Source organism: Lathamus discolor, chromosome 2, assembly GCF_037157495.1.
Source record: "Lathamus discolor isolate bLatDis1 chromosome 2, bLatDis1.hap1, whole genome shotgun sequence".
Lineage (NCBI taxonomy): Eukaryota > Metazoa > Chordata > Aves > Psittaciformes > Psittacidae > Lathamus > Lathamus discolor.
In genome coordinates, this window is record NC_088885.1 from 57,394,378 (window position 1) to 57,418,735 (window position 24,358).

The window sequence follows — 24,358 nt, forward strand, 5'->3', positions numbered from 1 at the left end:
GTTGACCCAGTGGTTGCTGAGGTAGTCTGAAAGGCTGTGGCTTAGACCATAGCCACAAGTTCCACCCAGCAGTTTGAGATGACCACAAACATTTCACAGACAGTATCCCTGATTTGTGTAAACACAGTGTCCTCTGGATCTTCATGGGAAGTCATTACAGAAACTGAAAACAGTAGATTTTTAAATGCTTTTGTAAATTACTTATGATTAGTTGTTGATTCAACTGAGCCAGCGACAAATGCAAACTGCCAAAACTAAAGATCAATTAGAATTTCAAAATCCCCATGATGCAGAGGTTTTGCTTTTGTCACATAAAAGGAAATGATCAATACACTGTACACTGTGCTTTACAGGCTTGAATAGCCATTCTACAAATCCTGTCCCACAAGATCCACTGTTCTGTTCTATTCTGGTTTATGTCTGGGCACCTGCTTTCCTCATTATCTTAACTTTTGGAGAGGCTTAGTTACCAATAAAGAAAAGAATATAATTCACACAATTTCACAAATCCCTTTTATCCTCTCTTCCATCTTGATGCAATGCTAACCATTCACTTTGAGGACTGCTGAGCTCTGCTGGTCTCCAGTATCACATGTGTAATCAGAGGCATCTTCTGGTTCTACATTACGAATCACAAGTTCAGCTGTGCGACCACTTAATTTGATATCATATTTGGCACATGGGAAGATCTCCATGGTGCCTTTCCTCCACTCCACTGTTGCATTATCCTTTGTCAGCTCACACTGGAATTTCACCACAGCTCCTTCTTCTGCCTCCTTGTCTTTCAGCTCCTTTTGGAAAAGAATCGGCAGAGCTGAAGGGAAAAAAAAAAAGAAGCAACAGGAGCTTTTATTGAAGCCTGAGTCAAGTCCTGGTTAATACAGTTAGAATGACACTCTGGGGAACAAAATACTGCGCTTCAAGTACTATATTCCTAGGTAGGATCCATGTTTTCTAATTTGCTTGAGGTATCTAGGAGATCTTGCTGTTAGAAGCAGCCATCTGAACTTATAACATTTATTTTCTTTGCTCCTCGACTCACATCTTTGCCAGGATGGAATTTTTTAATTTATCCTTCAGTTGGCCTAACAATGGTCTCAAGAGAAAGAAGTTCAAAACGCCATCAACAGCCTTGGCAGATCAGGAATGTCGTTGTCAGTCTTCTTCCAGGATTTGGAAGAAAATCTTTTTTAAAACACTTAAACCGTGTCACGTAATGTCCAGATGTTATGTTAAAGCATTGCTCTTTCTTCAGTTTCTCCCCAGCCATAAAGCAAAAAACTATTTCTCCTTAGAAACCAAAACTCAAACGCAGCACTAGAAGGACAAAGTGTCCTTCTCTTCCATTCTCATACAACCTACCTTTCACATTTAAAGATGCCTTGGTTTCCTGATCCCCAGTATCACAGCTGTACTCTCCTGTATCTTCTAATTTAAGATTATGTATTAAGAGCTCTACCAGGCATTCCCTCTGCCTAATTTCATATTTCTGGCTGGGCTGCAGACCCACTCCTCCTTTCCTCCATTCCACTGCAGCACTGGGTTTCGACAGCTCACAGCAGAATGTAGCTGTGCTTCCTTCCTCTGATTCTTTATTTTGTAGGGGTTGCTTAAATGTGACAGGCAGTTCTGCAAAATTTGAGAGGAAAATGTTTTAAGAGTGCTTTAGTCTGAAAAGGACCCAGTCCTACCATCATTCTTCAGAAATGGGCTATCCTAATGATTCCATAATCCTTGGGCTGCAACCTTCTGCCTTGGAAGCATCCTTCTTGAACCATTATGTGAACAAGAGCTCAAGACAGATGGTGAAGTTAAGAAAGATCTGGTCTTAGAATGCTCCATAGAATGGCCTGGCTTCCAATCCGCAGGAATCAGGGTTTCCTTAAAGAAGAGTCTCCATGCCAACTACAGATGCTTTAGTTAAAGATCACTGGGATATGCTCTCTCTTACACGGACCCTTATTCCTTAATAAATGTCTGTGAGTTTTAAATATTAAGCTGAGAGTATTTTCTCCACCCCCCACCCCCACCCCCCCCCAAGCTTCTATCAACATATGAAAGGTCAAGTTATCATACAAAATACAAGAAGAGGCAGTACAGTAAAAGATGACAATAAAGTGATAGATGGGAGAGGAAATTCGGATTTCCAGCAAGGTCTTGCTCTTGCATGGTAGAAGGGGTGGAGGAAAACAGATGAGGATGCAATTGACTGCAGCCAAAGTATATACCTGAGGCTCAAAACTTCAAGTAATAATACAGAACATTCACATATTATAGAAATCTTTTATCCACCAATTATTGCATCTCATATCATCCCAATCAGGCATTATGCCCAATTTGCATACTGAAGCAATCAACAACCCCAAAATAACCATCAGCCTGCCTGGCTTATTTTCTGTTATTCATTTCATACGCAGCCACACTCCCTTCACTCAGAGGGCAGGAGGGTTCATCACATCTTGACATCATGATAACATTTAATTGCTATGATGATGATTAATCACTCCGGATACTGCAAGAAGAACCTTTCTTACTTGGTCATGTGTCATGCTCAAGTAGAACATGTATACTGGCATGGACTGGCAGCAAAGCAGATAAATGGCTGTAGAGAACACCAAGATGCTCCTTTCACTTCATCTCTATAGAGTCAAAGGTCAATACTCCACCTACCATGTACGGTTACCACAGCTGTTGTTTGCTGATGTCCAGAGTTGCAGGTGTACTTTCCTGAATCATCCAGTTCTAAGTCATGAATAACCAATTCAGCAGCAGAGCCCTGCTGCTTCATCTCATATTTCAAACCAGGGTAGAGAGTAATATCTCCTTTCCTCCACTCTACTGGAGTGCTGGGTTTGGTAAGCTCACACCTCAGTGATGCTGTACTACCTTCTTCTGCCTCAGTATTCTGAAGCTCTTGTTTAAAAACTGCTGGTAAGGCTATAAAATAGAAACATATCTTGCAATATACTGCAGATGAGGCTTGGGAAAGAAAACATAGAAGAACAAAGCACCAGAAGAGCTTTTTTGCAGACATCTCTAAACCTCAATGCTCTAGATTCAAACCAAAAGGCTATTTCCCCAGAGAAGTAGTAAAAATATCTGCAGAACAAGAAGAAACCAATTTCAAGAAGTTATATTTGCCATGAAGTATGTAGAAGCTTGATCAAATCTATGATCTAAAACTGGCAGAATATTTTTCTTACTATAGAAGTAGCCAACATATTTCCCTGATGACTGAAGAGGTATGCTGAAGATCAGCAGGGAGTTGTAAGAGTTCAGATTCCTTCTTAAGACAGACTTCTTGCAAGAGAAATTACAATTGACGTGACTGTAACACACTGATAAAACGCATTTAGTTCTGCATTGCAATTCCCATTTTCCTCCTGGTCACTCTATTAGGCTGCACAGACTACGCTGTTCTGCATGCCTTATGAACTGCAGTGAGCTATTCTCTGTAAGTGACCCTAAACCACAGGGTTTACTTCTAATAAATACAAACTTTTCCTATTGTTTTTTTTACCATTGACTGTCAGAGTGGCAGATGTCTGCTGATCTCCACACACACAAGTGTAATCTCCAGTGTCCTCCACATCCAGCTCATGGATAATCAGCTTTGCAACAGCACCATCTTGGCTCATTTTATATTTGCTGCTTGCTTTGAGCACCTCCTGCCCTTTCTTCCACTCCACCACAGCAGGCTTAGTCAGCTCACAGAGCAGAGTAGCTGTCCCACTTTCTACAGCTTCTAAGTCCTTCAGGTCTTTCTTGAATTCTGGAGGCAGTGCTGAAGAATGAAAGAGTTACCACAGAGAGAGTGAATATCCCTTGAAAAGCAACTAGGTGAGGTCCTGGGGGAGAGGATGCATGATACACTACTGAGCCCTGATCCAGGTCAGTGGAGTACACGGGGAAAATCTCCCCCAGCTTCCCGGGTTGCTGCATCAGGGCAAGGAAAGTGAGAAGAACCAGCACAGCTGAGGAAGACAAACACCAGCAGGCACCTCTTTTCTCAATTGTAACACAATAAGGAAGCACACAAGCAAAGTCCAAAGGACCACAAAAGCCCAAGCAAACAGAAGGGGGACAGGAGAGACCATAGGAACAGAGGCTGAGGTTGGTCTAAGGTCTGGAGGACCTTAATCCCAAGGATTACTTTACCATGCACTGTTAAGGCAGCTGTGGTAGTCTTGTCTCCACACACACAGGTGTAATCTCCAGTATCATTCAAGTCTAAATTGTGAACTACCAGCTCCACAACACAGCCTTCCTGTCTCATGCTGTACTTGGTGTCTGAAGTGAGGACGCAGTGGCCCTTCTTCCACTGAACATGGGCAGATGTCTTGCTGAGCTCACACTGCAATGTGGCTGTTCCACCTTCCACTGCTTCCTTGCTGGTCATTTCTTCTTGGAAAAACGGAGGCACAGCTGAAGGATGCAGGTGAGAAGTATTACAAACTAAGGATATCTCCAGGGATGGGTGAGAGTAGGAAGTTGTGATGGTTATGGAAGGACAGTGATCAGCAACAAAGAGAGAAAAGAGAAATAAAAACATCCTAGTGGGAATATACATATATAATATATATAATATTTGGTGGTTTTATGCTGTCCTTCTACTAGCAAAATTGCACTGTCCTCAAGAGATTTACATCTGCTTTCTACCAGATGAAATTGTAACTAACACAGCTTTGCTCTGGATACTGTTTTTTATACCTTATGCTATATTAAAATGGTAAGTATTGAGAATGCCAGAAAGGAATGGCAAAGAATAAAAAAGATTTGTGGTTTAGAGAATAAATGCAGGAAAGGAAAGACATAAGATTAGTGGGTTTAAATGATAGGAAAGGAACGCCGGAAAGGAATGCCAGAAAGGAAAGATGAAAGGATAGCAGGTCCATGTTTAAGGAAAGAAAAGGCAAAAGGATGACACAGAAAAATGCAGACTGGTATTTTCCAATAAACACAACCTACAGGTCATTAAAGGAAGGGAATACCTTCAAATGAATGTGACTTCAGTTAATATGGTTGAAAAAACAGACGTGGAAAACTGAACACCTTGTAGTAAAGGACAGATGTTTCCAGTTAGAAAGTAGGAGTATCAAGATAGTTTTTACCCTGTACTGTTAAGACAGCTGTAGTCTGGTGCTCCCCACACACACAGGTGTAGTCTCCTGCATCCTCCTCAGCTAGTTCATGAATCACCAGCTCTGCCTTTGTCCCTTCCTGCCTCATTTTGCATTTCTCACTTGCTTTGAGAATCCTCTGGTCCTTTTGCCACTCCACCGGAGCAGCCTTGGTGAGCTCGCAACACAGGGCAACTTTTCCACCTTCTTCTGCTTCCTTGTCCTTTAGCTCTTCCTTAAAGAGTGGTGGCAGAGCTGCAGGATGTAACATGGACAAATGGTCACCAGAAAACCACAATTAAAATCTTAATTTCTTTTTCATGCTTGGGATTGTTTCCACTCTTGCCTCCTTTTTTCAATCTGTAATAGACAGGCATGGCTACAGCCAAGTTCAGGAACTCTGAAAGCATTCTTCTTCTAGTGTGTTGTGGTTTCACTTGATATAAGACATCAGTTCCCTGGGTGTCTGTCGTTTTTCATGGTGAAAGAACAATACAGAAAGATTCAGATCTCAAGTAAACAGCACTCACAAATAACACTGCTGGATACAGTACTATTTTACCTATATAGGCATGATTTCTTGGAGGCTGGCATTGATACATTCTGTGTTGTTTTCACTAAAAATTCATAACCCCACCTACATGAAAGCAGTTGGATTTCAAAATAAAAATACTTTTAGCTCTAAATAGGAGTTTGAAGGGCCATTACATGTAACAAGAATTACAGATTCTTACTATTTCCCTATTTGGAAATCATAACCCAAAGACAGAATAACCTACAGGAAACAACCTGCAGGAAAACAAATTATTAATATTTACCCGCAGAAGTGCCTTGTGCACAACTACTGTAAGCAGGTACAGAACACAAATAGTACTCCCCAGATGCCTCATGGAAAAAGTCCATGCCTCAGGAAAGCCCAGGGAAGGGTCAGAAGATTTTGGGGGAAAAGCTAGATGGAACAGAACTGGGTATCTGACAAAGTTCCTCAGAGCCAAGGACTGCTACTTCATTAAAAAGGGTACTCATTAATTAAATGACAGCAGAACATGAGGTAATGAAATCATTATCATAACTCAAGGATTGCTTTATGGATTGGTTTATTGGTTTATGGGTTGGTTTATAGCATAAAGAACATTATAGCTCCTAATAATTTGTGGTGTTGAGTTTCTTTCAGTTCCTAACTCTTAAGGTAGGCCTGATCCCCACATAGAGGTGTAAACCCCTGCATCCTTCAAACCTAGGTAAGAAGCTCTGAAATGGTAACTCATATCTCATTCTGCACGTCTGATTCACTTAAAGAATCTGGTACCCCCAGGAGCAATCATGGCCAGGTCACATAGCAGCACAACATCTCCTCCTCCTGCTCCCTCAACCCTCACTTCTCCTTTAAGCAGTGCTTGAAGAACAGAGGACCTGACCACCTATACATGCATGTCTGGGCAAAAACTGTGTTTGGATCAAATGAACCATGGGGATGAGGGAGGGAAAAGAACTAGGAAATAAAAATGTCCAAGAAAAGTGGACCTGAACAGAAAGAAACATCCCATTTTCTCCTTTTCAAGGGTGGCAGAGTAATAATGACCCCAAAATTTGTTTTGACCCATTTTTAGTCTGTAAGAAATGAGCTATACACAGAATGAAGGAAAAGAAAGGGATAAAACAACAGACAAGCTACTGACCCATGGCAGAAACAGATGAATTTCAGAGTAATGTCTATCTATAGAGCTATTTATCAATTTTAATAAGGTCTTTTTACCATGAACTGTCAAAGTTGCTGTTGTCTTCTGGTCGCCGCACACACAGGTGTAATCTCCAGCATCTTCTACTTCTAGATTGTGAATGAGCAGCTCTGCAGTGGTGCCAGATTGTCTCATTTGAAATTTGTCACTTGCTTTGAGCACTTTGGACCCTATTTTCCACTGCACTGGAGCTGCTTTAGTTAATTCACAATGCAGTGAGACTGATGTTCCTTCTTGGACTTCTTCGTTCTTCAGCTCTTCCTTGAAAAGCACTGGCAGAGCTGGGGATGAAAAGTCAATAGAGGGTGCATTTAATCTAAGACCTCTGCATTTGTTATTCATGATCAACATCATGAAATATTAACAGAAGTTCAAATCTGGCCAAGTAAGGGTCTTTGGCCATTGAGGATGAGGTTATAACTACAATGATCTGGAAAACTAAATCCAGCAGTGACAGTAAGAGAGGGAAGTGTTGAGCTGACAGGTCAAAGTACAACAGGCTGGATGAATTCAAGAGTCAACCTAAGTAATTTTTCATAGGGCCACCCTCCATCAGAAGGCAGGACATCTCAGTTGGTCCAACAGGAGCATTTCTTAGGTTCTATTCCCTTAAACTTGAAACATAAGTTTGTCTGCATGGAGAAATGGTCACGTCCTCAGCTTCTTTTTCAGGAACATCAGTCTAAAATCAAATGTCAGGGTAAGTTGTTCTCCTTTCCTGAACACAAATTAATTCCTAGGAAAAAGCTGATAGGTGAACACTGTGTACAGCAAAAGGACGTCTCAGAGAAACAAGAAATGAGCAGTCATCTGCAAGATGAATTTACCATTCACTGTCAGAGAAGCCATGGTGTGTTGGTCTCCACACACACAGGTGTAATCTCCTGCATCCTGCAGCTCCAGATCACAAATTTCCAACTCAGCAAGGACATTATCCCGACGCATGATGTATTTTTCACTTGCCCTGATTATTGTGTTTCCTTTCTTCCATTGGACATCTGCAGCCTTGGTCAGCTCACAGCTCAGAGTGACTGTTTGCCTTTCCATGGCTTGCAGGTCCTTCAGTTCCTCTTTGAAAAGTGCAGGCAGGGCTGAAGGTCACAAAACAGACACAGGACATTAAAAATGATACATGGCACACACATGAGGGGAAGGATGGGGTGGTACAGAGGCAGGCGACATTTTAGGGTGGAAAGAGTTTGCTTTTCTCATAATTACAGGATAATGGACAAAGTAATAGACAGAAACAGAAAAGTGGTCTGGATGCAACCAGATCTTAGAGACAGCTTGGAAATTTAAACAAATTCAACCACAAGTGAAAACACAATTAATAGTAATGAGCTGATAGAGAAACACGCAATAACACAGATAAACGTGTATGTTTTTTACCATGCACTATCAAGGCAGCTGTAGTCTCCTGTTCTCCACACACACAAGTGTATTCTCCAGCATCTTTCATTTCTACATCATGGATAAGTAGCTTCATGACTGTGCCCTCCTGCCTCATTTTGTACTTGTCGCTGACTTTGAGCAAACTATTTCCCTTTCTCCACTCCACTTGAGCAACCTTGGTCAGCTCACAGCGCAGAGTGGCTGCTTGACCTTCTGTTACCTCCTCATCCTTCAGGCTCTCCTTGATGTGTGCAGGCAGCGCTGAGGATGTAATGGACACAGGGTTAAAATGCAGCAGCAAACACAGCCTCCTGGTGAAGGGTAGGGGTGGGGGAAGCCAAGGCAAGGCCATCAGTGGGGAGCAGTCTTCAGGCCTGGTCTCACATCTACTTTAAGGAGCAAGTGCTAAAACCACTTTGTGTATGGAATTGGGGTATGAGTTTTTCCCTTATATCACAAAAAGTAAATTAATTCTCATGACTATGACATGTGAAGTCAGACTCAGAGGAACTATGCAGAGATAACAATGAACATGGAGAAAAGCTGAATTCATACCATAAGTTTGATAATGAGGACATCTAGATGAAATTGGTTATTACCATGTACTGCTAAGGAAGCTGTGGACTGCACATCTCCACACACGCAGGTATAATCACCAGCATCATTCTCATTTAGATTATGGATCACCAGTTCTGCAGTGACATCCTTCTGCCTCATTTTGTATTTCTCGCTAGGTTTGAGCATTGTGTCCCCCTTTTTCCACTCCACTGAAGCAGTCTTGGTCAGCTCACAGCGCAGAGTGACTGTTTTACCCTCCATGGCTTCCTCATTTCTTAACTCTTCTTTGAAGAGAGCAGGAAGGGCTGGGAAACAGAGGAGCAAATGTTTTCATGATAAACAGTTCTTGGGCACCAAAGAAAATGAACCTGATATTTACCATTATCTATCCATGTCTAGTTATTGACATGAGGATCATCTCATGGAAGAAAGAAATTAATGTGCATCATACACACAAAAAGATTTTATACAGTGCCCAATTTTTGCTGATCGATTTAGAGATGTATGGAGAATAAACAGCAGGAGGGGGAAAAATCCACATACAGCCAAAAAATGTAACTTTCTGAGTAAAATTAAGCCTGGGAAATGGATATAGCGGGTTACACCATGATCAGGAAAAACTGCTGAAGGAAAAACTAAAAAGGTTTTGCCTTACATATCAAGGATATCTACAGACCTAGCCTGAGAGTTAGAATGAGGCTGAAGAGCAGAATCAGAGAGACCTCTTGAAAGTGTTTTGGTAATAATAGAATGGAAAAAGAAGGAGGATGACTCCTTTGTGGAAATCTGATATAAGACCTTCACCTAACACCCTATCTCTTTTGGAAAAACTAATAGTATCATTCAAAGCATAAACTGAAACCAGGACAGACTGGATAGCACCATGGGAGCAGTAGGATGGGACAAAAATCTGCTAAGTCTTTGTAATGGGGTGGGAATCACTTTTGGGTATAGAATAGATACAAAAAACCATGAGGATCTCCCAGTCCTGACTCTGACCAGCAAGAAATAAATGTATTAGAATATGGATGAGGAGCATAATTAGGCAGACACCGATTATGAAGCAGGAGCTCATGGATTTTAAGACAAGTAGTGATGGAGAAGAGCAAAAGGGAATTCTGTGGGCAACAAGAAAGTAAGCTTCAGTAAAGAATTGCTACTTAAGATCAAATAGAAGCAAACTTAAAGGACAAGGTAGTTTAAGAGTGTGGAAAAAATCTTGAAAAAAGGGCACAATTAGGGGCATAATTACAAAGATTACCTCACTCCAAGGACCACCAGGAATAGCCTGACTAAATCACAAATATTTTAGTGTCCTGAAGCTCAAAATACCTATAAAATACAGGGGGTTGATGTGAGTAGGGGGGAAAAAACTATTGCAGAATGTAGAGGGAAAACCAGAAAGGTGGAGTTCTCTGCATGTCTCAAGAAGGTCAAGGGCAGTTCCACATTCCTGGACTCTGTCATCTCACAGACAAAGAAATCAACATGAAAGAGGGGCTGAAAGGTAATTGCAAAATTATGCCAATATCAAACATCTCCAGAGAGGGATGTGTGTTGTATGTAGTTGTATCCAGCAACTGGGTTGCAAGATCGCTGCTCCAGGAGTTTTCTGTGTCCTCAACTCACAGTTCAACTTGTGGCTCTTGGCTTTATCAAAATATTAGCATGCAAATTCCAGGAAATCTGGCCAGCCTGAACTAGAAAGAAACAGAAATAATACTATGACGTTAGGTAAGTAGATTAGAAGAAAGAAAACCAACAAGGGAGTACTTGGTCTAGCTCTTTTTCAGGAAGGTAAATTGATGGTGGGTGGCACAGAGAAAGCTGAAGTGTTTACTTCCTTTTTCTTCTTTAATATAAAAGATTGATGATAGCTAAGAGGTGATAGGAATTCTGGCTAGGAAAATTAAAAATGGGTTAGAGAATACTTAAATAAACTAAATATTCTCAAAGCACCCTGGTATGATGAAATTTGTCCTGGAATACTTAAGCTACAAGCTCAGCCAATATTAGACATTACACTGGAGAAATCAAAGAGAATGGGTGATACTTCACAAGTACAGAAAAAATAGCAACTCAGTGGTAAAAAAGGAATTACAGATTGAAATAGACACATTTAATTCTTAACATGTAAACCAAGAGTCTGAACTCCCAGACAGTCAAGATCCAAGCAGTCAGTAGAGCAAATAGAACTATCTGCTGACCAAATGAAAGGTCTGCTATAAGGGGAACTGCATGTCTCCCAGACTTCCATCAGCTGTGCTGACTAGATCTTCATTGAGAAAAATGTGCATTTAGGAGTACTCACCAGTCTTGATTTACAAGCTGAATCCCATTCACAGTGCTTGTCTTGGAAAAAGACTGAAGAGTGGGGTGGCAGAGGGAGGATCCAAGGAATTATAGCTATTTCAGCTTACCTTTAATTCTTAAAAAAAACATTGTAGCAATATACAGGGACTGGTCCAAAACTTTTCTCTTCATGAAGGAGTGGACCAGTGCAATTTTTCTTGGTATAGATTAATAAGCTTCACTGATAGAAAGACACAGTATATGCTGTACACTTTTATTTTAGTAAAGCTCTCACTCAAACTTAGGTATAGGTGGAATTGCAGTAGGGAGCACTATTAATTTGAAAAACATAGTCCAATAATATTCAACTGTGATTTAAACTCACAATGAAAGAACAAGTTGAGCAGAGTTCCTCAGTGCTCTGGAGTTCACTGTTATTCAGCATTCTCTTCAGTGACTTAGACAATGAAATGCAGAGCTGTCATTAACTTTGGAGATGATCTTAAGGTGGGAAGGGAAAGAAGGTGAAAGCACTTTGTTAAACTGGGTCAGGATAATAAGATCTTGATGAAGCAGCTATGAAAATAAAAAGACTGCAATTTAGCAAGAGCATGTGTAAAATACTCTATTTAGGAACAGTAAACACAAATAAAAGTTGGAGAACAACACTTGGCAGCAGATCTGCAGAGAGGGATTTGGGGTTACAAGAGATCATGGAGCAAATGCAAGTCAAAAAAATTCAACTCTGATGTGAACAAAGCCATCACCATAATAGGGATGTATAAAATCAAGTGTCACATGAAAGACACGTGAAGTCCTTCCATCCTACTCCACTCTGGCAAAGCCCTGGATGGAGCACTGTAGTCTGCTTTCGGCCACCATATTTCTACAAGGATGTGGATTAACAAAAGATGGTCCAGAAAGCACCAAAGATGAGCTGAAGTCTAGCAAACATGACCTATAAAGAAAGAGTAAAAGGATTGAGGGGCTGAGTCCAGAAAAGAGAAGACAGATGGGAGACATGATGAAAGTTTTCAAATCTGTAAAATAGTTTCACAAAGAGAAAAAAAGCAAGTATTTTGTCCATTTCTACTGGGGGACAAGAAGTAATGAGCTCAAAAAAGACTTCTGTTGAAATAAGAAAGAACTTTGTGGCAGTAATGATAGCCAGGCAGTGGAATGTGTGTCCAGGGGAACTGCAAATTATTCACCACTGGAGGTTTCGAAGTGCAGGCCAGATAGGGGTGAATGTGATTTGGGGCTCAGGGATGGACTAGATGACCTGTAGAGGTCCTTTCTAATGTTTTCTTTCTACGGTTAAGCTGGAAGTTCAAGACTGAAGCCACCCTTGTTTATTGGTAAATATGAAGATAAAAATGTCTGGGCAGTAAAGCAAAGAAATTTTAAAGTGAGAAGGAAGGAATGGAGAGTAGGTACCCATCTGTGGCAATGTTCAGGGCCGGGCTGGATGGGGCTTGGAGCAACCTGATCTAGTGGAAGGTGTCCCTGCCTGTGGCAGGGGGCTGGAATTGGATGAGCTTTAAGATCCTTTCCAACCCAAACCATTCTGTGATTCTGTGAAATCGACTGATTAACCTACTGAATTTCTAGATGAGAAAGATAGCTAAAACTACATCTTGCTGTCCTGTGTTAATAGTTGAAATAAAGTTTCTTTCTTTCAAAGAAAGTTTGCAGATGAATTTGACCGGGGACTGTGAAGTATTCTTACACTATAATGTTAAGTATTATGCAATACCAGAATACATATCTACATGATCCTTGGTCAGAGTTATATAGAAAAGTTGCATTGAATCAAGATTTGCTTGCATTATTTAAAAGTATCTGTCAAGTTCTGATGTAACTTGAAATCTAAGATTGCTCTTTTTAAGAAGTCTGAGTGTTCCTGCTGCTCCATCTCTCTAGGCTTAAGTCAAAACTAAGTAAAACAGAACAAAAAACACAAGCATGTGGCATCCTTTAGCCTTCAATGTGGTGCAAAGCAGTATAGCCATACACCAACAAGAGCAAGGAAAACAGGGAAAACGTTAGTATAATCAATGGAACTACAATTCTTATTAGAATCAGATTAAAAATATCACAATAAACCCAAGAAAATCTGTTACTAACAGAATTAGTGATGGCAAGATTAGAGAAAGAATTCATTGTGTGTCAGTATTGAGACTTCCAGAGGAGAAAAGAGAAATATCACACAAAAATTGTTCATTTCTGTTTTCTTTACCATGCACTGTCAGTGCTGCAGTAGTCTTCTCATCTCCACACACACAGGTATACTCCCCAGCATCCTTGACTTCTAAAGTATGGATCAGCAGCTGTGCTGTAGTACCTTCCTGTTTCATAGTATATTTTTCACTCGATTTGAGCACTTTGTGTTTCTTTCTCCACTCGACAGAGGCAGTCCTAGATAGCTCACATTGTAGAGTGGCTGTTCCACCTTCTGTGGCTTCTTCATCTTTCATCTCTGTCTTGAAGTGTGCAGGCAAGGCTGAGGAATTCAAAATGAGCAGAATGTATATGACCGTGACGGCTATTCAAGTAATGATTTATCTGCGGTCTATCAACCACTATCAATCATATGTGACAAGCAAAGCCTTCCCTAATCAAGATGAAGTGATAACCACTCTGAGAACCATAAAACAGAGACCTTGGAAAGCTGGAAACCACCTTATCCACAAGCCAGAGGGGGTCTTTTTAGTGGTATGGTCTATGGCATGAGATGGAGAATCACACTAGTCCCAACTTCTTCAGACTCTACAAGACTGAGCCCTACCTTACTTTGGGTATTGCCTACCATAATGGAAAATAAAGCCTAAGTAGAGCACCTAAGTTCTACCACAATACAAACCATTACTGAAAACTCATAAATGAAACTATATGTGAGGCATCAATCTCATTTTCCATGAGATTTCTCCTCAGATAGTGTTCTAGCAGAACTTGACCATCTAATTATTCTGAAACCCTAAAACCATATCAAAAATATCTCATCACCAAATGGTAATATTCTCAACTTTAGGATTGTAGCACCTTTACAACCAACATCACAACAATATGATTTTCCTTTCTTAGCAACTACTACTGAACATGAGCATCCAAGAAATGAGTTAGTACCCAGATGAATATCTGACATTTTTGCAATGAACACTTGTTCTATGTCTGATGCTGACCAGTGCATTCAGGCATTCATGCTCATATCCAAACACATGTTGCTAAATACATCAGAAATGGGGCTGCAATTTCGAAGCTGATACTACCATATTCTTAAAAAATCCAGCTGGTTGAAAATTATTCACTTATCTTTATATATATATATATTTATTTTTTTACCATTCACTTTTAGCACAGCGGTGGTTTTCTGATCTCCATAACAGCATGTGTAATCTCCAGCATCTGTCAGATCTAAATCACAGATCACCAGCTCAGCAACTGTGCCCTCGCATTTCATGGTGAACTTGTCATTTGTCTCCAGGGCTCTGTCTCCTTTCCTCCATTCCACAGCAGCTACAGGCTTGCTCAGTTCACAGCAGAAAGTGGCTGTGCCATTTTCTGTGGCTTCCACGTTCTTCAACTCTTTTTTAAAGTGTGGAGGAAGGGCTGAAGATCACAGGTGAAGAGAGAGCACTTTAAAATCAACTAAATACTGTGTCTTGACTGCTCCACTGGATAAAAAGCCTTTAATCTCCAAACGTTTTAGACTATACAGTACCTGAGAGGCAAGCAATGATTTCAGGGGCATCCCTGCCTTATGCTTTGCAGCACACCACATTCAGTATGTCACAACTGAAAACCAGAAATTTCAGTAGTAGAAGGTATGTTTTAAAGTCATTTTAAGATATAACAACAGAAAGCTGATCCCAAGCTTTCAAGGGAACTATTCACAGCTCTGTCTTAAGATCAGATGATTAACAATAAAAATGAACACTATGTTGTTTCAAATCACAGGCTGCAATGTATCGTGCTCACCTGCCTTTCTCATTTGTTATCATAACAGAGCACCTCTAAATTTCATTCAAGAGAAAAGTTAAATCTCAGTGATATGACCTAAGTAAATTAATTAATAGAAATACTGCAAGTGCTATTTATGACTTCATCAAGTTCTTCATCATCTGCTTCCAGATTCCATTTACAGGAAAGAGAATGGACAGAAAAGACTACATGATGCTATTTATCTGTCCAAAGTGAACAACTTTCAGTTAAAGATATTCCCAATGATTGATAGAGCTTTCATAAAAATTTAAAATAATAAATGAGATTAAGAGCAGTTTGTGATCCTGCATGAGACCACAGATGACAAAGAAGAAAATTCCTACTAAACTTCTGTATTTTACCATGCACTGTCAGGGATGCAGTAGTCATCTTGTCTCCGCACACGCATGTGTAATCTCCCGCATCTTGTTCCTCCAGGCTATGGATTGTCAGCTCAGCAATGGTATCCTTCAGTCTCATTTTGTACTTCTCACTAGGCTTGAGGACCTTTAGCCCTTTCCTCCACTCCACTGGAGTGGATTTAGTTAGCTCACACTGTAGAACAGCTGTCTTGTTTTCTGTGGCTTCTATATTGACAAGTTCTTTTTTGAACAGTGCAGGCAAAGCTATGGGATGCAATATAAACAGAAAGGATGTCAAAACCATTAACAAGACCTTGAGGAACTTAGAATTAGGTCCTGCAGCCAGTCCTTCACTATTAAAGGAAAACAAATCATATAGGCGTGATAACTGCATCTATTAGAAAACTATTGCAGGATCTGATAGGAATAACTGCCACCATGACCTGCTTCTAATGTTGACTTTTCAGTATGCTCATCAATTCTCAACTGGTTCCAGTAGTCCTCTCTACCTATTTTAGTCTGAAATCATCTATCTTCAACACTTATGGCTTGACTTTCGATTGAAAGTTATTGCCCTAGTTAACAGCACTGCCAGCTCAAGATCTCTACCTGGAGATCTCTTCCTTTCCTGACATCATAATTTATCTTCCTGGGTCACAGAAAAAATTAGTAATATAGCTGCAGGTACACCTTTAAGCCATAATTTCCAATGACATAACTGCTCTAATATCAAGAACACAGGATAGTTATGTTTTCGCAGCAGCATTAACCAAGTTGCCTTGTGGTGTGTCACTAAAGTAAAAAGGGAGCAACTTGCACAGGGAAGAAGGTGCCAGCTCAAAGGAGGGGAGGAACAGCTGGAAGAAAGAACCTCCAGCTGGGAGAAAGAAGAGGATGTAAAAACATGCAGAAAATCTGTGTGTTTTGCCTCTGCAGTGTTTTCCCTGTTCTTAGAAGCACCTTATCCTTAAGATACATCTCAAATCAAAACTACCCTTTCATCTACTGGAACTGCTTCTTCTGGAGGGGTAACAAAAGCTCATCGCTACTCACAAAGACTGGAACAAAATCTGTTTCACTACTCCCTAAATCAGAACCTTAGGAATAATGATTTAGGGTGTTGTTTGGATTTTTAGTGGGTTTTTTTAAGTACCATTTCCTCGACAGAATATATCACAGACCTGCAGAAGACAACAGTCATTCATTCCTGAATGGAAAATCCTCTCACTAAGTGAGCTCTGCATTTTTTAATAACTTTCCTTCAAGTCAAGGTCCAAAAGCCACTGATGCTAGCAAGACAAGGACAAACCCTCTGAGTATAATCTTGCTGCTGGAAGTATTCTCACTCTTGGCCTTAGATACAGGTGCCTTTTTCACTCTTAAAAAGTGAACACTAAGAGAAGGAATTCTCACAACTCTTCTTTACTTTGCTTATAAAGCCACCAATTTCAAATTAACAGACAAATGGGATGAAACTAACAGAGATGGGATGAAACACAGCCAGCAAACCAAGAAAATGCTGCAGAATCAAAACAAGTGGAAAAGAAACCTGTCAGAGAAAAGGGAACTCCTTGAGATACTGCTAGCATAACAAAGAATGGCTTTTTTACCATGGACTGTCAAGACAGCTGAGGTCTTCTGATCTCCGCACACACAGGAATATTCTCCTGTATCTTCTACCTCCAGATCTTGGATCAATAGCTCTGCAGCAGTATCTTCTTGTCTCATCCTATACTTATCGCTTGGTTTGAGTGTTTTGTCCCCTTTTTTCCACTCCACTGGGACACCGACCTTGCTCAGCTCACAGTGCAGAGTGGCTGTTGCACCATCTGTGGCTTCTCTGTTCTTCAATCCTTCTTTGAAAAATGCAGGCAAAGCTGAAGGACAGCAATATGAGCAGTGAGATGTAATGCTCCGAAAAGATAAAATTAAACATCTATGTCTAATTTTCCATGTCCTTCTTTTCTTGAACTGATTCACCAGTACAATAACATAGACACTCAGCAGTCTCAATGAATCAGTATGAGCAAAGAAATGTCATAAACGGGAAAGCATCTGATGCTTGCAGTAATATGTAGAGGTGTCTTACATGTACTCAGAGGCACAAATCAACACAAACAGAAGTAAAAAAAAAACCAATTTCTTTTCCTATGAAATTTCAAGCAAAAAGAACAAATACTAATTTGAAATTTCTGGGGGAAAAGAAATTGGTTTTCTTATATGACTTTTTAAACCAGAATGGGAGGGCATTTGCTATTTCTTCATACACTTAAGAAAACAGAAATACATTGTACATTAGGAAAATGAAACGCTAGAGTTTCATTCTAAATGCCAGTTTGAAATGAAATTGTTCATTTCAATACAAACAAGGATTTTCACCCGAGCTGACATATCCTTTCAAACATGTCAGTTGCAGTAAAAATCAAAGATCTCCCTACGAATAGTCACCCCTTAGAAAGTTTGGGCTTCCTTTACACAGGACAGCAACTGAATGCAATGACAACTGGGCCATAGGTATAAAAGCACCTTGTTGTCCCAGGAATGGAGTACGCGAATAAGATTCCAGGGAATAACCTACCTTTCAGAAGTTACTAAACTTTAAAATCCCTAAGTCATAATCCCTTTGAGGCAACCCGTTTTAATGGGCTTGAGCATAATGGGAAGTCTAATAAAGGAACTTCCAAGGCAAAATCAAAATGATGGACCCTAATAAAAACAGTAGCAGCAACCCTGGTTGCCCATACTCTGAGCTTGCGCGCTGATACCTCTCTTATGCTACGCACCCCAGCTGCACTGACACCCATGTGAGCACTTTGTTGGTGTCAGTAAGCTGTGGATAAGGGTCTGATAGAAGGAAGGAGATGATAGTGTAACCAGGCATCTGTCCAAATGAACAGAGAAAACAGGATAGTTAATTTCAGGATGTGTCTTGTTTTGTTTGTTTTACCATGTACTGTTAAAACTGCCATAGTCTGCTGGTCTCCGCACACACAGGAATAATTTCCAGCATCCGTTGCACCTAGATTTTGGATTATAAGCTCAGCAACACCACCTTCACGTTTCATTTTGTATTTGTCACTTGATTTGAGGGTCTTGAGTCCCTTCTTCCACTCCACATTAGCAGCAGCCTTGTTCAGCTCACAGTGCAGAGTGACAGTTTTACCTTCTGTGGCTTCTTCATCAGTCAGTTCTTTGGTGAAAAGAGCAGGCAGGACTGCAGAGTAAATGTAATACAGACATGGCATCAAAGCTGAGAAAGCCTAACCGATGATCTACTCACTCTCATCTCCCTGAAGCTGCATGTCACTGAAGCCACAAGACCTTCATACACCAGAATTTTGTTCCAATGTCAAACATTTCAAATGAGATCTCACACTGATTTTTGATTTTTGGTCTTCCCAGGTAAAAACTTGCTTTAAAAGCAAGTCTGTCTAACTCCAAACTTAGTTGATGAGCCATCTATCCTGTACTTTATACACCGTAAAATCAAAGGGGAAAAATTAGAGGCTGCATTTCAATGTGAAACACAGAGCTTTCCCTTGTTTCCCTTGAGAAAAGCAGCAGTTCTACAGAAGTGCCTGATTCATGGCACTGTCTGTATTTTTTGTAAATAGAGCTCCTTGAAAAAGAGCAGTAACTAATGTGCTGTCAGCTTTCTACAAAGTATATGGTTCAGAAGAGGAAGGCCAAAATTGGTTAAAAAGGGCTAGGAACAGCAAGAGCATAAAAGGCTAACATAGTCCTTTGTGTAGCATCTTATGTTGACAAAACTTGTAACTCTTAGGAGCTACAAATGTAACAGTGAAAGTTTACAGAAAGTAAATTTAATTCCCACTTTTGGGTCAATCCCTATGGGGATCTGACAAGTAGCTACACAGAACTAGGGAGACTATGTTGAGTTAGGGACCTGTACTCTGCTTATCATTTGAACATAAGCACCAAGGAAGAAATGGCACATCAGGAGGGCATCAGGTGAAAGGAAAGAAAGAGAAGGAAAACAGGATAGAAAAATTAATCAGCAGGATGAAGGATAGAAATAGTACAGGGACCAAATGAAGCAGGAGAGAAAGAGGAAGAGAAGAAAGAGAACTATACAGGTTTACTTGGAGCATGGGTAAAGAATTTCTTTTTACCATTAACTGCCAAAGCAGCTGTAGTCTGTTGATCTCCGCACACACAGCTGTAATCACCAGCATCTGCCAAATCCAAGTCCCGGATCATCAGCTCCACAAAGGGACCATCCTGCTCTATTTTGTATTTTTCACTTGGTTTGAGGACCATATTCCCCTTTCTCCACTCAACCATGGCTGATTTGCTCAGTTTACAGTGCAAAGTGACTGTCTCCCCCTCTGTAGCTTCCTTGTTCAACATTTCTTCTTGGAAGAGGATAGGCAAGGCTGAAGGATGGAATATCAACACAGAAGGAATCAGCACTATAGTGAAATGAACTGGATTTTGCTGTGAGTTACTGAGCTGTAGTATACACATTTAACCAAAAATGCACTACTGCTAGGTGGATACAGTTGAAAGGGGTTAAAACCTCATACAGTAGAGAGAAATTAATGAGAGAAAACAGTATACAATATAGCTGTGCTGTCTCAAAGCAAAAAAAGTGCAAAGGAATATTCTCTAATAGAGTGGCTCTTTCACACCACATAGCCGAGAGCATGAAACCTCTAAGAAATCACACTAACCAAGTTTTGGATGACCAACAAATACTGCCAAATATGCTGAGTTTCAGGCTTAATGAGAAACATGGGTAGAACGGTTACCATTCACTCTCAAAGCAGCTGTTGTCTTCTGGTCTCCACACACGCAGGTGTAGCTCCCAGCATCTGTCAAGTCTAGGTCTTGGATAACCAGCTCAACAAAGCGCCCTTCCCGTCTCATTTTGTATTTGCTGTCTGGAGTCAGCACCTTCCCGTCTTTCCTCCACTCAACTGAGCCCACTGCCTGGCTCAGCTCGCACTGCAGTGTGGCCGTCCCGCTCTCGGTGGCTTCCTCATTCTTCAGCTCTTTCTTGAAACGGACTGGCAGGGCTGAGAGATGCAGAATGAAAAGGGGTTGCAACCCAAGGCCCTGCCCAGATCTCTGGTCAGAGGCTGAATCGTGATTTATCGTATGACTACCTAAGCCTTATTTGAACACCCTTATCCTTAATCACATCCTGCCTTTCTTTCCTTGTAGATGGTACAAAAATTATCTAGTAAATTGTTCTGTAGGAATCAAAGCATGCATGATCTTGACTGGGATCATGCATACAAATGACAAACTCATTCTCGTCATTAAAGATGATGAACCCTCCCTAACAAAAAATCCCAAGGAATCTTATGTTTCCATACTAGTTCAGGAACACACACATGCATGTTAGCACCGTTCACTTGAGACAAGGTAAGAAGACAACGAAACACAAATATTCAACAGCAGGCATAATGAAAGCTGATTGTGGATGGGAATTGGGGAAAGGAGTGACATGGCAACATGAAAAAGTAGAAAGATGAAAAAAGTAGAAGCAGGACATGAACGACATGATGCTGTGAGGGAACATACAGTGAGGAGGAAAATGGGAAGGAATGTACAGAGAGAAGGAGAGAAGAGATGGACAGAAACTCTCCGGAGTTTCACAGGTTATTTCTGGCTTTTTACCATTCACTGACAAAGATGCTGTGGTTTTTTGGTTCCCCACTACACATGTATAGTCTCCAGCATCCCTTAGGTCCAGATCATGGATCAGCAGCTCAGCCACCGTGCCTTCCTGCCTCATCTTGTACTTGTTACTTGGCCGGAGAAGAGTGTGCCCCTTCCTCCACTCCACAGGGGTCTCTCTGCTCAGCTGGCATTGCAGGGTGGCTGTCCCACCTTCCACAGCTTCTACGTTCTTCAGCTCTTCTTTAACAAGCACAGAGACAGCTGAGGAATGAAGCATTCTCATTTTACTTTAGGAGCATCATTACCACCTGGTGACCTTCTATGGGACCTGAAGTAGAAACAAATTCTCTTGGCACAGCTAATAAGCTCTGATTTACCTGCATTTCCAGGACTCTACTTGCACTTACAATAGTACACCATGAGTTTGGAGAGAAATAAAAACAAAACAATGATTTTCCAATAATTAGAATATCAAAGTAATTACCCTTCTACTACCCAAATCCTGCTGGTCACAGAGGAAAGCACAGAAATGGATTGCATATTCTTTAACAAAACATGTAACTGAGGCCCTTCTTACCTCCTGGCTTACAGCTCACCCAAACACCTCTATTCAGAGCAGAAAGCAGAACAGTTATTTCAGAACCAAGGAAAGATATTTTGTTATCAGGTATATTTGTTTGCTATGTTTTAGCATGAAGTTATCATCCTAGAAAACATAAAAGACCCAGCCAGAGCTGCCTTTTGTTTGTACTGATCCCTTTTCTCTGAATGTTCAGTACAAATGTGCAGGAGCTAGCAGGACCATGGCAAGAGCAATAACAAATGGTCACAAGCAGGTGTCTTATTCCTACCATGGACTTTGACTTGGGCTGTGGTCTGCTGGTCTCCCGTGTCACAGGTGTATCTTCCTGCATCTTCGGGCTCTGCATTATGAATCACCAGCTCTGCCACCGTCCCCTTCTGCTTCATTTCATATTTGGCACTTGCCTGGAGCTTGGCTTCTCCCTTCTTCCACACCACAGTGGCATCAGCTTTTGTGAGTTCACAGCGTAAGAAGACAGATTTCCCTGCTTCCATTTCTGTGTTTTCCAAGGCTTTTTTGAAAAGGACAGGCACAGCTAGAAAACCAAAAGAACCAAAGATTAGAACATGCCCTCTTGACCTGCTGTATAGCAAACGACTCATTACAGCTGTTACTTCTTAAAACCAGCCTTTCTCCATACGAGCTGAGCAGCCCTAGACCCTCCCTTGGCATCAAAAGTGCACTTCATGTATGCAGCATCAAAGTTATTCTGCTTGGGAGCAGGAAGAAATCTCTCCCCCAGATATTATCACCTCACTGTAGATTCCAGGGAATACGTTGGAGGTTTCTCTCACCCTTAATAAGGACCCCTTCATAGTCTTCTGGCCATCCTCACCTAACAAAGACCAGGTCAGATGGGGCTTTGAGCAACCTGGTCTAGTGGTAGGTGTCTCTACCCATGGCAGGGGGGTTGGAATTGGATGGGCTTTAAGGTCCCTTCCAACCCAAACCATTTGATGATGATGATGCAGCTGCAGGGCTCCAAGACAACATTCATGCCCTGTATCTCTCCTGCTTTCTGCTCTAGCACATACTATTTTTGCTATACTATTATAGCAACTGTATTTGTTTAAGGCCATTGGGGAGTGCAGATGGCACCTGAGAGGCTTTTAAAAGTATATTTTGGGTAGTTCAGGGCCCTAAACATTCATCAGTTCACCACCTGCAATTTGCCAGTGGCTGGACTTCTGTTTTCATCTTCTTGTGCTCTGTTGCTCCTGGTCTCCATGTCTGACTCCAGTCTTAATCACAGCCATGCAAAATAGCTGATAGGGCAGGAATTATGGAATGTAAGATACAGAAAATGAACCCTCTGCACTTACTTATTTTTTGCTCTGTGGGAAATTACATATTTAAAATCCCAGGCACATAATGTGAGGTTACATGAATTAAATATATACAAGTACAAGTATGCAGTGTTACCTGTGAATGCTACTTATGACTTTGTAGATGACATTGCCACAAAATAACACAGAGAATTGCTATGTGACTTTTTAAAATAGAAGATCTGTTAACCAATGCATTGAAAAAGTGCGGCAATGTATGTAACTCTGCCTACCATTTACTTTCACTTGGGCAGTGGTCTTCTGTTCCCCAGTGCTGCAGGTATAGTCTCCAGAATCTATCGATTTGACATCTCGAATAATGAGCTCCGCCACAGTACCATGCTGCTTAAATTCATACTTCTCACTGGCATAGAGAACAGTGTCTCCTTTCATCCATTTCACTGGGGTATCAGGTTTGCTGAGCTCACAGGTCAGCTTGACTTGTTTTCCTTCTTTAGCTTCTTCATTTTGGAGCTCTTGCTTGAAAAGAACTGGTGTTTCTGAAAAAGAATATTGCAAATATTTAAGGAAACACACAAGATCAGAAATAACTTTTTTTTTTGTTGTTTTTATTTCAGACTTTGTTATTAAGCTAGAAAACCACAGGAATGGAAAATCACTAACAAAGAGTAAGCAGATTCTGACATCCGTCTGCCAGCACTCTAAAGCAGCAAAACAGGATTTGAGACCATATGCTTGTTTTCCTTTTAGCCACTATCTGTACTACCAAAGACTTTGCTACTACTACTGTTGTCATTATTAACATTAGTGGCAGGTGCTGCACTGCTATTAACAACACAAGCAGTGCATTGCAGAGTTGCAGGCGGGTGGTCAGAGCTAGACCACTGGCACAAAAAATGTAAAACTTCTCTGAGCATAACTCACACTAGATATAAGGAAAAAGTTCTTTACTGTGAGGATGGCGAGGCACCGGAATGGGTTGCCCAGAGAAGTGGTGAATGCTCCATCCCTGGCAGTGTTCAAGGCCAGGCTGGACAGAGCTTTGGGCAACATGGTCTACTGTGAGGTGTCCCTGCGCGTGGCAGGGGGTTGGAACGAGATGATCCTAAGGTCCTTTCCAACCCAAACCATTCTATGATTCTGTAACACGGAGGACATGGGAATGAGCAAAGCACTCTCTGTCATGACCAGCAGTATTATCATTGTAAAAAACAAGCAACGTAGTTTTATTCAACATGAATACAAACTTAAAACCAGCACAGAGCAAACACAGAGAGGAAAGCACAGCTGCACACGAAAGTGTCCCTGTTAAGATTCCTATGCAGGTTCTGTCACAGCCTGCATTCAGGCTTTAGGGTGAGCTAGTGTAGGAAAGGCACCTACTGGGGAAAAAACT

The 24,358-nt window shown here is 41.0% G+C and overlaps 1 protein-coding gene across 1 annotated transcript in view; it reads right to left on the reverse strand.

Moving 5' to 3' along the window:
* The window catches only part of OBSCN (obscurin, cytoskeletal calmodulin and titin-interacting RhoGEF), a 185,376-nt gene that overhangs the window by 91,051 nt on the left and 69,967 nt on the right, over positions 1–24,358 (reverse strand). Inside the window, exons 37-56 of the mRNA XM_065666939.1 lie at positions 23,235–23,501; positions 21,945–22,211; positions 21,091–21,354; positions 20,217–20,483; positions 19,578–19,841; positions 18,392–18,658; positions 17,055–17,321; positions 15,445–15,708; positions 14,444–14,710; positions 13,341–13,604; positions 8,851–9,114; positions 8,249–8,512; positions 7,687–7,950; positions 6,877–7,140; positions 5,112–5,375; positions 4,159–4,425; positions 3,521–3,784; positions 2,671–2,937; positions 1,363–1,629; positions 548–814 (exon numbers count right to left, since the gene is read on the reverse strand). Of these exons, the coding sequence (XP_065523011.1) occupies positions 548–814; positions 1,363–1,629; positions 2,671–2,937; positions 3,521–3,784; positions 4,159–4,425; positions 5,112–5,375; positions 6,877–7,140; positions 7,687–7,950; positions 8,249–8,512; positions 8,851–9,114; positions 13,341–13,604; positions 14,444–14,710; positions 15,445–15,708; positions 17,055–17,321; positions 18,392–18,658; positions 19,578–19,841; positions 20,217–20,483; positions 21,091–21,354; positions 21,945–22,211; positions 23,235–23,501 (5,310 nt within the window). The remainder of the gene's footprint in view (positions 1–547; positions 815–1,362; positions 1,630–2,670; positions 2,938–3,520; positions 3,785–4,158; positions 4,426–5,111; positions 5,376–6,876; positions 7,141–7,686; positions 7,951–8,248; positions 8,513–8,850; positions 9,115–13,340; positions 13,605–14,443; positions 14,711–15,444; positions 15,709–17,054; positions 17,322–18,391; positions 18,659–19,577; positions 19,842–20,216; positions 20,484–21,090; positions 21,355–21,944; positions 22,212–23,234; positions 23,502–24,358) is intronic.